General features: G+C 42.6%; 1 protein-coding gene across 1 annotated transcript in view; it reads right to left on the bottom strand.

Moving 5' to 3' along the window:
- Positions 1-15,202, bottom strand: part of LOC124264060 — a 41,516-nt gene that overhangs the window by 12,534 nt on the left and 13,780 nt on the right. The window contains exons 3-4 of the mRNA XM_046698778.1: positions 12,517-12,849; positions 12,284-12,308 (exon numbers count right to left, since the gene is read on the bottom strand). Coding sequence (XP_046554734.1) covers positions 12,284-12,308; positions 12,517-12,849 — 358 coding nt within the window. The remainder of the gene's footprint in view (positions 1-12,283; positions 12,309-12,516; positions 12,850-15,202) is intronic.

The raw sequence follows: 15,202 nt of genomic DNA, 5'->3' as shown, positions 1-15,202 counted from the left end.
TTCGATACAGCCCTCTGGCACCCCCTTCGGTCGCGGGCCCCCTCCAATTTAACATTGCTAACCCTGTCAATGCCTACATCGATTTGAGCCAGTGTTACCCCGCATCTGCCTCAAAATCAAGAATACAGATGGTACGAATGCAGTTCATGATGGCGATGGGGCACTCGCCGTGTCCACGGTGAACAACATGATGCATTCCCCTCTTTCGTGAAGTGCGTGTGCAAGTGGGACACAAACAACTGGAAATTACTCCTTCCATGGGTACCTATCCCTACCGAGCCTATTTGGAAACGTTGCTGAGTTATGGGAAGGCAGCCAAAGGGACCCATCTCCAGTGTCCAGGATGGTACACCGATGAAGCTGGAAAAATGGAGCACTTTAATGCTGTCGCCCAGAATGCCAACGCGAGGACTTGTCGCACGACGAGGGGTCATTCTACCCACCGAGACGTGGAACTGACAGGACGTCTCCACTGTGACCTGTTTCTCCAAGACCGTACCTGGTGGATGGAGTCCCCATGAAACTAGAACTGATTCGCAGCCCGAAAGTGATTTCTACTTGATGAGTGCTGGAGACGCCGAGTGCCGATTTGAACTGACCAAAGCCGAGTTTTACGCGCGCCAAGTCAACATTGATCCTGCCATACGGAACAACACATGAAACACATGTCACCAGGAGTCACGGCCAAATATCCTTTGACCCGAGTCCAAGTCACAGCCCACGACATTTCAGGAGGAGGACGCGATTTCCACAAAGATCAACTGATTGGAGGCCAACTGCCCAAACGAGTGGTGTTGGGATTGGTGGACAATGATGCTTTTGCTGGCAGCAAGGAAAAGAACCCCTACCATTTCAAGCACAACAACGTGACCAGTCTCAAGCTGAAACTCAATGGGCAAGAAGTGCATGGCACTGAAATCAAAAGCGACTTTCAGGACAACAGTGCCTCGCTCAAACAGTTGTACATGAACCTGTTCCGCAACACGGGACACCTGTGGCAAGAACATCCCTGCAACCTCACCCTGGACGAATTCAGGAACGGATTCACTGTGTGGGTGGTGGATCTGACGGCAGATCTGGGCAGATGAAGGGTATAACTACCCACCGACAGACGGGCAAGTTAGGACTTGAACTTCAGTTTGCAGAACCCCTACCACGCCCGTCACGCCTGGTCTGCTACGAGGAATACGAAAGTGTTTTGGAAATTGATCGGTTCCGCTAACGCCTGATGGTCTAAGGATGGACGACGACGACAGTGGCTTGACGACCAGACACTTGAACGCCACGCACAACAGGATCCCCTGCTGCGACCCCTCTACCAAGGTACCTTTGCCCGAGATCACTTTGCCACCACCGTGCTGTGTGAACAGCAGGAGGACATTATCCTAAAGCCTACATTGTCAACACGGACCCCAGCCATCTCCCAGGACAACACTGGGTGTATGCGTATCGTCCAGTACCAGGTGCCATGGACTACTTTGACAGTTATGGACTTCATCCCTATCAACAGCATCCAGACTTTCGAATGTCATGACCTTCGCCGGATGGCTCCAACAACAGTGGAATGGCCAATCACTTCAACCCTGGTTCAGTGCCTCTTGTGGATGTACTGTTTGTATGTACTGGCTCATCGTGCCTGTGGATGGTCTTTTGACGAAGTGATGGAACAGTTTGATCCCTACGATACCCCTCGCCAATGAAGAACGTAAGACGTTGGTTTCAAACCCACACGCCTGACAGACAACAACAACGCTGGCCATGATCCACACCTGCCAAAGGACACAACCTTATCGTTCTGATGTGATGATGTTACAGTTCTGATGTTACAGTTATGATGTTACAGTTCATACCGCTTTGTAAACAAAAGATCAGGGACGCCCCTAATCCTGTCTCTTTTGTCAAAGTGTTCTTGTTAGCGGGGGAAATAAAACGTTTGAAAAAATGTCAACCTAGTGTTGTTGTTATTGTTGTTGGCATTGAAATGAACCTTTCTTTTGAGAGAGATGGATGGCCCTGAAAAGGGCCGTTTTTTAGATACCGTGTACGTCTACTCGGATGCGGTGGAAGATCAAATCGTGGGGGATACCATGGCTCCCTTACTGATGTATGTCACCGTGTCGCGTCAGATGATGGAAGACAGCGTCGTGATCAAAACCCCTCATCACCTACGCTACATGGGATTGCGTCAGGGAACCACGGATGCCATTCGAATCTATTTAACGGATGACGTAGGACGTCTTGTGCCATTCCAGAGTGGGAAGACCATCGTGACACTTCATTACCGTCCGCGTCGCCTGGGTACGTACTGAGAATCAGCATGGTAGGACACCAGTGTATCAGACTCCGCAGCGCAGCGGTTTGGGTGGACAGCAGCGAGGAGGAGGCGGCTTAGCCGTGGTACCGAGGACGATTCATCAACAAGGAGAGGTTTCGGTAACATCTTGGGAAACTTGGGACGTTCAGCACTCTCCATCCTCAAGACGGTGGGAAAATCAGCTCTCAAATCAGGCGTCAAGATGTTGCCGGGATTAGTGCAAGATATCAGTTCAGGACACCGAAGTGTGGGGGACAGTTTGAAACATCATGGGAAACAAGCCTTACTTGCCACCTTGCGACAGCACCCACTACCAGGATCACCCGCCGCGCAAACGAAAACGGAAACAGCCTGGGGATCCACCAAGAAACGTGAAACCCTTGTTTTGAGAGAAAGAGATAAAGACCCACCCGATGGGAAAGGAGTTCAGTTCAACACCAGACACCGTAGGGTCAAGACCTGTTGTGCAGACCTGTGGTCCAGATCAGCTGTCAAGATGATGCGCCGAGATGCCTGTGAATGCTCCAAGGCCCAACTGGATCTCTTTTCTGTGCCCCCTGTGGTGACGTCCGTCCAAGAAGGTCAGTGGATTCGATACAGCCCTCTGGCACCCCCTTCGGTCGCGGGCCCCCTCCAATTTAACATTGCTAACCCTGTCAATGCCTACATCGATTTGAGCCAGTGTTACCTCCGCATCTGCCTCAAAATCAAGAATACAGATGGTACGAATGCAGTTCATGATGGCGATGGGGCACTCGCCGTGTCCACGGTGAACAACATGATGCATTCCCTCTTTCGTGAAGTGCGTGTGCAAGTGGGACACAACCAACTGGAAATTACTCCTTCCATGGGTACCTATCCCTACCGAGCCTATTTGGAAACGTTGCTGAGTTATGGGAAGGCAGCCAAAGGGACCCATCTCCAGTGTCCAGGATGGTACACCGATGAAGCTGGAAAAATGGAGCACTTTAATGCTGTCGCCCAGAATGCCAACGCCGGACTTGTCGCACGACGAGGGGTCATTCTACCCACCCGAGACGTGGAACTGACAGGACGTCTCCACTGTGACCTGTTTCTCCAAGACCGTACCTGGTGGATGGAGTCCCCATGAAACTAGAACTGATTCGCAGCCCGAGTGATTTCTACTTGATGAGTGCTGGAGACGTCGAGTGCCGATTTGAACTGACCAAAGCCGAGTTTTACGTGCGCCAAGTCAACATTGATCCTGCCATACGGGAACAACACGTGAAACACATGTCACCAGGAGTCACGGCCAAATATCCTTTGACCCGAGTCCAAGTCACAGCCCACGACATTTCAGGAGGAGGACGCGATTTCCACAAAGATCAACTGATTGGAGGCCAACTGCCCAAACGAGTGGTGTTGGGATTGGTGGACAATGATGCTTTTGCTGGCAGCAAGGAAAAGAACCCCTACCATTTCAAGCACAACAACGTGACCAGTCTCAAGCTGAAACTCAATGGGCAAGAAGTGCATGGCACTGAAATCAAAAAAGCGACTTTCAGGACAACAGTGCCTCGCTTCAAACAGTTGTACATGAACCTGTTCCGCAACACGGGACACCTGTGGCAAGAACATCCCTGCAACCTCACCCTGGACGAATTCAGGAACGGATTCACTGTGTGGGTGGTGGATCTGACGGCAGATCTGGGCGCAGATGAAGGGTATAACTACCCACGACAGACGGGCAAGTTAGGACTTGAACTTCAGTTTGCAGAACCCCTACCACGCCCCGTCACGCTCGTCTGCTACGAGGAATACGAAAGTGTTTTGGAAATTGATCGGTTCCGCAACGCTCTGATGGTCTAAGGATGGACGACGACGACAGTGGCTTGACGACCAGACACTTGAACGCCTACGTACAACAGGATCCCCTGCTGCGACCCCTCTACCAAGGTACCTTTGCCCGAGATCACTTTGCCACCACCGTGCTGTGTGAACAGCAGGAGGGACATTATCCTAAAGCCTACATTGTCAACACGGACCCCAGCCATCTCCCAGGACAACACTGGGTGTGCGTGTATCGTCCAGTACCAGGTGCCATGGACTACTTTGACAGTTATGGACTTCATCCCTATCAACAGCATCCAGACTTTCGAATGTCATGACCTTCGCCGGATGGCTCCAACAACAGTGGAATGGCCAATCACTTCAACCCTGGTTCAGTGCCTCTTGTGGGATGTACTGTTTGTATGTACTGGCTCATCGTGCCTGTGGATGGTCTTTTGACGAAGTGATGGAACAGTTTGATCCCTACGATACCCTCGTCAATGAAGAACGTGTAAGACGTTGGTTTCAACCCACACGCCTGACAGACAACAACAACGCTGGCCATGATCCACACCCCTGCCAAAGGACACAACCTTATCGTTCTGATGTGATGATGTTACAGTTCTGATGTTACAGTTATGATGTTACAGTTCATACCGTTTGTAAACAAAAGATCAGGGACGCCCCTAATCCTGTCTCTTTTGTCAAAGTGTTCTTGTTAGCGGGGGAAATAAAACGTTTGAAAAAATGTCAACCTAGTGTTGTTGTTATTGTTGTTGGCATTGAAATGAACCTTTCTTTTGAGAGAGATGGATGGCCCTGAAAAGGGCCGTTTTTTAGAGTGTACTTCACTCCAGGGACCACAGCTGGGTCATACATTGGCAGGGATGGATGGTCATCTTTGTTTTCACGGGGCACTTGCTCCCATGAGTTAAACGCCTGATATAAGTGTCCTTCAAGACAGTGCCACAGTAGACACATTGAAAGGTGGCATTGTACTCAATGGTGCCATTGGCGTAGACGGGTAGACACCCATAACATCGTTAGCACTTCCATGCCGGCAAGGGGGGTGGCGATGCTGTCTCCAAGGACATGAGTTCCAGATCCCAGTTTTCTCCAGACATGATTGCTGGTTGTAACACTGCTTCCGTCACCCCGCTCATCATATATATTGAGAGCTCACGATCATGACGTCTACGGTGCCACGTCATTACCCTCACGCGCGACCATGACGTCATCGATACCACGTCATTACCCTCACGCGCGACCATGACGTCATCGATACCACGTCATCGATACCACGTCATCGACGACACGTCATCGCTGTCTCGTCGCCCATATATAAACTCCAACATGGATCAGTGAGGCTATGTTCATGCAACATGAATACAAGAAAAGTAGAAGTCATGCGACCGGTGCCTTACAGGAAAAATTGTGGTAGACGGCAATGCTTGCGATGCAGCCCTACCTTACAAGGGAAGACTGACATCAAAATGGAAGAGGCAGCAACAACACCTGCAGAACCGATACCCACAACGGTAACAGAAGCAGCGGCAGCCCCACCACCACCACCACCTACGACAGGAGACACGGTAGCCCCACCACCACCACCACCAACAACAACAACAACAACAACAACATTACCAAAATGGTCATCCCAATGGCGACTAATTATCTGCCCTACCTGTTTTAAAGCGTATCCCTCAAATCGCTTTGATGTCGTTCCAGGAGCTGCCTTCTACATATGCCTCTACTGTGGAGAAGGCATCATCAAGAGAGGGCAGCAGCAACACGATGATGTGTGCCCCGGAAAATTTATTTTTCGGGGTCTCCAACTCCTCTGTGAATGCTAACCTGCCTGGTTCACATACCAACGGCCCTTTTCAGGGCCACCCACCTCGCTCGAAAGAAGGCTACATCCAATGTTTTTTAACCACACACACACACACACACACACACACTAACACACACACACTTGTCTAGCCACGCCATCGTCCGCCTCACCCCCTCTCTCCCTCCTCCTTTCCTCTCCTTTCCTCTCCTTCCCTTCCCTCTCCGTCTCCGTCCCGTCCCGTCCGCCGCTCGTCCGTTCCGCCATCTTGAAAGGCGTCTACGCTCGCGAGATCCCGCGAGAATCCACGAGATCCCGCGAGATCTCACGCGATCCCACCGGATGGGACGCCATCTTGAAACGCGTCCGCCATCTTGGCCCGGAGGTGACGTCATCGTCATGCGCGCGCAACCACCGGAACCGGACGTGACGTCATCGCGATGCGTGCGCACACACCGGAACCGGAAGCACCGGAACCGGAACCCGAGTGATCTCCCCCTGGCCGGAAGCGACCGGATCCAAGATGGCGGCGCCCATGGGGACCGGATGTGCCGCCATTTTGAAAAAGGGGCCAGGGTGACACTGCATACTACTGATGCCTTATATGAAGTCTATAATCTAAGCAAGTCTAGCTATGTATGGCTTTAAGTCACTGCTTGAAGAAAAGCTCCTTTAGAATTTGATTTGGTAAATATTAGTATTTCACTGACCCAATCACATTCGAAAACGCATAGCAGCCTATAATTCATTGTGACTATGATTAAGCCATCATTGTAAAACACAAGGGTTATTACCTTTGAGTTAACTGACAGGCTTTCGGTATCAAATATTTAGAACTCCAGCCAAAGGTGATGTTATGCTGTCTGGAAATATGGCGTTTTTGTAATGCTTTTGTTGCACTTAATGATAAGTGATTGTTAAATGTACATATGATGTTTTTGAAGGATAATCTCAGCTGACTCAGAGACTTTGCACGTGTTTTCCCCCACTCTTTCCACACCCATCCTTCAGTTTTTATGTTTGTGACATGATCTGCACACTGATATATCAAGACAGGTATATTAATAATAACTGTTTGCAATCTTTATCCAGTTTAGTTTTCCATTTATTTAGCAATTTTCAGTTTCTATTCATTTCTGGAACTTTTGTACGGAGGTACATTTAATTAACAGTTTCACCCAATAACAGAAAAGCATAGTTATAAAACGTTTCAGTACTTTGATAGATTAATACGTTCACATTATATTCCATGATATTGGGATGCCAAAATGATTAACATTATTATATAATGTATAACAAATCAGACAGCAAAAAGCAAAAATTAAAAACGCATAAGCAACATAAATGATGTCAGGTAGTAAGCTTTCAATAATTACAGAAACTGCTTAGTTATCTAACTTTATGAACTAATTGCAATCACTACAGTTTTCTATAATCTACCCAAGAGATGGAATCAAAATAGGTGTACAGTATATTCCGTCGGGTAACTTAAATTTGAGAAAACGTCCGTATGGGACAACATCTGTATTCCGAATCAAAAGAGGCAATCTGACGTAGTGGTGCAACGATTCATCGATAGTATCGATGTTTGCATAGTCAACTTTGCGATACGAATGCATCCATACAAAACACATTTAGGCAATACATCAGGATATTAATATCGCAAGGGCTGTGATACATCGATGTATCGCCACAAGAGACGATATATCCCGATACTACTTAAGTACTACTGAAAGTTGTAAGGAGTATTGCATTAGGAATAGGAAGGGAGTGTCTTTGAAATTCTTCTGAAGTGAACCTTGTACTGTGAGACGAATAATGCCGACCTGTCATTTGAACCCGTGCATCTGAATAGTGGTGCAGTCCATTTTACCATTAAGGTTCCGAGGGTATGTAAAGCCATAAACTGTCAGTGTTGGCATTGTCTTGGTTACTGTGTAGCAGTGTTGAATGTACTGGCGAATTGCGCATTTATCAAAATCATCAAATTCAATTTTCCCTTCGGTACGAGTACGCACTTTCCCTGGGCTTGTGAACTTACTGGTACCCATCGCGGGAACGCATTTACCAGGCGCGTAGCAAGCCAATTCTTGTCGTGTAAGCCCGGTAGGTTGCAAAGCAGTATATTTAATATTGTTGAGACCTTGCCCAACTTTCATTTTCAAAATCATGTCTAAGCCCGGGGCTTTTTTCATGGTGATAATTTCAAAAACCCAAATCACTTTATTAGGCATTGGGCTAAAAATGGAATTTTAACAATTAAGGACCTTTGTAATGAAGGTATTTTAACTCTTTTGAAGATCTGAAACTCAAATTTGATATTGTAGGAACATATATGGTTTTTGTAATGTTGATAGTGAAACTTTATGTCATGTATATTGGGAATGTGTTGTAACCCAAACCTTCTGGAAAGAACTTGAAAACTGGATAATCCAAAACAAACAGAAATTTGAAATAAGAAAGACTTTGGTTTGGTTTGGTTTCCGGTAATAAGCCATTGCTAAATCATATAATCGTTTATGCTAAAAGTCATATATATATACTTGCACTTTAAAGAAAATAATTCCAAAAGTTAATAATGTCTTAAAACTTTTTAAAGACACTTACACGGTTGAAAAATTCATATCTAGAAGGAACAATAATTTTGATAATTTTCAGAGAAATGGTTTCCTTTATCCTCAGTTTTCAATCTCTGACTTAATCTGGAATCAAACTTGAATAACTTTATTGCATTATAGCTTCTTCATGCTACCAGTTGATGAACTTTGATCATGCATATGTACACTTTCTGCTTTACTTTATATGCTTGTATTCAATTATGGGAACAAATGAAAAAATAAATCACTAAGAGTTTAAGGTAGCTGGTCACGTGATCATTATCGTATTCTAGTTTCAGACCATCACACCGATTACAAATGAGATATTCTTCAAGATCATTAAGGTTAACAGCTGTGTTTGTTCAAACATGCCATAGAAAGTCAAGTGAGTGTATGAGTGTGTTTTTTCCAACACGTGGGCGGACATACATACATACCATTGCAACCGCTTCACAATATATTATATGCACAAATATTCTACATACACAATGCATTTTAGTAGAGTGGGTCGTTTATGTTTCCGTAGTTCGCCCAGAAGACATTTTGGATAATAAATATCACACTTTTGATATAATCATACACAATTAAGTGTTTCGTCATATATTCTTACAAACTTAGCTGCAAATACTTGCAATACTGCTGACTCACCTTTAAGCAATATTTACGTATTCACTCACTAAGTCTTTTGTCACTCCAGATGTTTTGTATGCATGCGTTGGTTATGTACAGCAAAGTATACCATGTATACAGCTTAGTATTTCTAAGTAACCCACCTTCGTCACACTTTGTTGTGAAAGGTGTCAGTTGAGTTTACACAGGACCCTTTGTGTGCCCTGTTGATACTATTTACACTCATATGGTCCTGCTTGCAGGTGCAATATAGCCATTATGTCACTGCATTCACCATACATTACGGATTTCCATATTGCATAAATACCTACACTATCATCTTAACTTGACAACGACCGGTAAACATCTTTTGTCTTCAATGAATAACCTGTAAACACCATTCGACAGCTTAACTACTGCACCTGTGACAAACAAATGTACTATGTGAACACCGAGAGGAGAGAGCAAGGTTCACATTCGTCATGTGGAGGCACCTTTAGGACAATTGTGCATGTAGCTATGAGAAGAAGTACCGCAACCTTGAATATGACTTAGTTCTTTGTCAAGAAAATGTATACCAGTTCAGGTATAAAAAGAGGGGTATGGTCTTACAACAGCACGTAGCTCTCTTGATTCCAGCAGCGAGATTCTGACTTGGTTTCTGTTAAACCCGGCAAAGCCATAACATACCATTACACTGATTAACAGTTCACAGAGGTGTCATAGCTCAGCACAGTTATCACTGAAGTACACAGACCAAAATAATGTTCAACACGACCCCTATGAAACTACGTCAGTGTTAAGTATCATGTGCACACATCGCACGTTGACAATGTTTTTCTCAAACTAATACATCGAAGTGTCCAAACTAATACATCGAAGTGTTCAAACTAATACATCGAAGTGTCCAAACTAATACATCGAAGTGTTCAAACTAATACATCGAAGTGTAAAGAAAGGAAAGAAAAAGAAAGAAATAACGAATTTTTTTTTTCGTGTAAGCCCGGTATGTTGCAAAGCTTTATATTTAGTAAGTGTTGAGAGCTTGCCCAACTTTTCAAAATCATGTGTGAGCCCGGGCTTTTTTTTCTTAATGGTAGCTCACCCCTGTTTACCTTCGTCCTTTATTTTGCGTAAGGTACTGACAGATATACCAGCAGCATCGCTCGCTTTTTTGAGTGCACTGTGTGTGCTGTCGGAAATAGTACACATGTACTGAATGACATTGTAGGCAACCTCACGTTTTTGTGAATGAATGACTTGACCCCGTTTACCCAATTTAGAGTGCGACATGATAAGTTTCAAATACCTGCAGAGTGTGATACTCTTTTAACAGTTCACTTTACAAGATACTAGTATACACATGCTCGAGCAGAAACACGACATTTCCGAATCATTGCGCAGAAAGTGATTACTGCAAGGATCACAAAAATCACGTGCCCGAAGTTTTCACACCTGTTCCCCCTTCGAGAAGGTAGTGGATCAGTTCACGACACGCTCCCAGCTCTTCTTTAACAAACGCGTCTTTCGCGCACCTCATTCTAATGTTGGTTGGACAGTAGGAATATTTGTTTGTATCTGTTACATGAACAAAGGAGTTGGTGTAGAAGTGATAGAGTGTGAACATTTTTCAAACTCTGTGAACTGTACAATACTTGTCTTCAAGCAATTGAAATATGTTTTGGTTGTTTGACAAATAACACCATTTATTCACAACTATGAATGATGTCTTAGCTTTGTTAAGAAAGAGAACAAAGATAAGATACAATTTAGACAGCAGACTTAAGAGTTTTTTCAGTGATTCTGAATTCTGATATAAATTACATTGAATTGTTTGTGAAAGAATTGGTGTGGATACTCAACTTCCAAAAGGAAACTTCAGTTTCAAATGTATTTTAAGGTGTGCTGAACATGTTTGACTGTACCTTCTTCAACATGAAATGCTGAAATTTTATGAGATCAACAGCTCTTTAAGTGTGTGTGTGAGTGAAAGTAACACAGGTTTTCATGAATTTATAACTATTTGTAGTCACGATATGGCTGAAATACTGCCACTGTGACTGTAAACTTTAACTCACTTACTCATGATATATCGTCTCACCTCATTAAACTGGTATCAAGTTGTATCGTCTCTCCACTTACACTACGAAGCACAGCTCTAATACCAAGTATGTGCATATTTACACATTTAAAACAGGACTTCACATCAGTAATACATTATAATCATCTTTTTCGAAAGTATAGATAATGAAATTTGTGCAGCTATGTGAACACACCTGTCTGTGTTTTATTGCAATAAGCTGTCTCTCCTTGTATGTCATATATAAGAAGTACGCGTGTACTAAATATATGACAAACCTAACCCTGGTCATACGAGATTTCAAAGGTATTGAAATGCATGTCCTACAATCACAGCATTTACATACGTTACACATGCGAGAAAACAATGACCAGATTTACACACCTGTGAAATACAAGCAAATACAGAGTTGAGTGTTCATTTATTTTAACACCCCTTTAAATGTGTGTAAATCTGACAGCCCGATGATACGTAGATTTCAAACGTTGTTCATATGGCCGCCGGATGAAACGTATATTCCCTAATGTTAGTAAATTTGGGTAATACGGTCATTTTGTGTATGTAAGTTGCCAGTGGTTAAGTTATATTGGTACGTCATATGGGAGTATATTACTACACAGTTAAAAGTAACAAAGAAAACGCCCATTGTTCTCAACATTTTAGTAGTAGTAGTAGTACGAGGAGTAGCAGTAGCAGTAGTAGTAGTAGTAATAGTAGTAGTAGTAGTAAGCAGCAGCAGTAGTAGTAGTAGTAGTAGTAGTAGCAGTAGCAGTAGCAGTAGTAATTATGAAAAAGGGTGTTTCAGCCGTTCCTCTGCTAACCAAGCTAACTGACAGATGAAACCCTGTGGCATTGGCCTTTAATGGACATTTAATTTGTCTGTGTTAATGTATCTAAATTCACACGTGGTTCACACGCTCAGGTTTTACTGCAATTAAAATGGTTTCCTAGCGATAGACTCAGTGTGTTTGGAATCACGTTTAAAGACACTTAAGATATGTATGCCAAAATGGCATATTCTACAAACAAGTTTTAAGTTTTTAAGAACATTTCATACCAACCTTTCCATCTCTTTTGACATTTCCTCTGAATAAAAGAAAATATATTGATGTAACCAGTATTTAGGTTTGGTCTAAATCAGAATGCATTAGCTTCCAGATGTCTTTGAAATGTACTTCCCTGCCAGCTCAAATATGAAAGCAGTGTCACGTTAAATGAAACTATTGAATTAGGTAGTGACAAAACATACAAATTACTTAATTGAACTGTCATGCGTACAGCTGACCAAACCTACCATACTGGTCTTCCGGAATCCTGACTTCAACAGTTATCTCCACCTTTTGACCTTTAATCGTGTCGAAAACGCCCTCTTCTTGAAGGAGATCCAGGATGAGTTCATTCAGTCGACCTTCCTTGGCTGCCTTCTCGATACAATGGAGGAAGTTGGAGTCTGTCACCCGGAGTTTCATCACCACACTCCCCCGATATATCCGCTCCAGTCCAGCATATAGTGTGCTGAAGAACTGTCGCAAATTGTCCCACACTCCACGTTTGTTGCCTACTTCGGTCAAGCGATCCTCGGTAGCAGCATTTTCGCTGGTTATGTGTACCTCCACTGTGTCAACGGCTGAAAGAAATATAACATTCACTGTCTAATACTGTACTGACAGGACTATACAGATACTGAAGTATATGAAAACAGATCCATGTAACTAACAAATCCACAGCCTACATGACTAGTTACATCATTAAAACGAAATGTGCATGTAACTTTTCACAACCGAAATATTGCTGATTTTTCTGTCATGGCAATCAAGGTATAAAGACTTTAACCCCATCGAAAATGTATAGGATGTTCTTGATCTACGTCTACAACCACGTCAGTATCAGCCACAACACCTCCAACAGTTGGAACAAGCACTGCAGGAAGAGTTAGTGAACATTCCCCTGGCATTATGTCGTAGTCGAAAGGCAGTAGTGCGACCACGACAGGCAGTTCTGGATTCTCATGGACGTTATACAAAATATTGAAAACAGATGTCCTTCATCTTGACACGAGATTGTTTGATGTGTGCCATGATGAACTGATCATTATCTATAGAAGCATACATGTGAAAACTAATATTTCTGCGGGTTTTTTTCCTCATTCTTGCCGAGTTTGCGAGTTTGTACTTAAACTGATTCTGAATGAACGGTAAAGATTATAATGCTAACTATAAAACACATACTAGTAACTCCTTATACAAACATGTTGATTCGTTTATACACTACACACATGTTGATTCGTTTATCCAATACAAACATGGTGATTCGTTTATACACTACAAACATGGTGATTCGTTTATACACTACAAACATGGTGATTCGTTTATACACTACAAACATGGTGATTCGTTTATACACTACAAACATGTTGATTCGTTTATACACTACAAACATGTTGATTCGTTTATGCCCCACACACATGTTGATTCGTTCATACACTACAAACATGTTGATTCGTTTATACACTACAAACATGGTGATTCGTTTATACACTACAAACATGTTGATTAGTTTATACACTACAAACATGTTGATTCGTTTATACACTACAAACATGTTGATTCGTTTATACACTACACACATGTTGATTCGTTTATACACTACAAACATCGTGATTCGTTTATACACTACAAACATGGTAATTCGTTTATACACTACAAACATGGTGATTCGTTTATACAGTACAAACATGGTGATTCGTTTATACCCCACACACATGTTGATTCGTTTATACACTACAAACATGTTGATTCGTTTATACACTACAAACATGGTGATTCGTTTATACACTACAAACATGGTGATTCGTTTATACACTACAAACATGGTGATTCGTTTATACACTACAAACATGTTGATTCGTTTATACACTACACACATGTTCATTCGTTTATCCAATACAAACATGTTGATTAGTTTATACACTACAAACATGTTGATTCGTTTATACACTACAAACATGTTGATTCGTTTATACACTACAAACATGTTGATTCGTTTATACACTACAAACATGGTGATTCGTTTATACACTACAAACATGGTGATTCGTTTATACACTACAAACATGGTGATTCGTTTATACACCACACACATGTTGATTCGTTAATACACTACAAAAATGTTGATTCGTTTATACACTACAAACATGTTGATTCGTTTATACACTACAAACATGGTGATTCGTTTATACACTACAAACATGGTGATTCCTTTATACACTACAAACATGGTGATTCGTTTATACACTACAAACATGTTGATTCGTTTATACAGTACAAACATGGTGATTCGTTTATACACTACAAACATGTTGATTCGTTTATACACTACAAACATGTTGATTCGTTTATACACTAGAAACATGTTGATTCGTTTATACACTAGAAACAAGGTGATTCGTTTATACACTACAAACATGGTGATTCGTTTATACACTACAAACATGGTGATTCGTTTATACACTACAAACATGGTGATTCGTTTATACACTACAAACATGTTGATTCGTTTATACACTACAAACATGTTGATTCGTTTATACACTACAAACATGTTGATTCGTTTATACACTACAAACATGGTGATTCGTTTATACACTACAAACATGGTGATTCGTTTATACACTACAAACATGGTGATTCGTTTATACACTACAAACATGGTGATTCGTTTATACACTACAAACATGGTGATTCGTTTATACACTACAAACATGTTGATTCGTTTATCCACTACAAACATGGTGATTCGTTTATACACTACAAACATGGTGATTCGTTTATACACTACAAACATGTTGATTCGTTTATACACTACACACATGTTGATTCGTTTATCCAATACAAACATGGTGATTCGTTTATACACTACAAACATGGTGATTCGTTTATACACTACAAACATGGTGATTCGTTTATACACTACAAACATGG

Source organism: Haliotis rubra, unplaced genomic scaffold (assembly GCF_003918875.1).
Source record: "Haliotis rubra isolate DU_JTF1 unplaced genomic scaffold, ASM391887v1 Scf906, whole genome shotgun sequence".
Taxonomy (NCBI): Eukaryota; Metazoa; Mollusca; class Gastropoda; order Lepetellida; family Haliotidae; genus Haliotis; species Haliotis rubra.
This window is presented reverse-complemented; position numbering and strand designations above follow the sequence as displayed.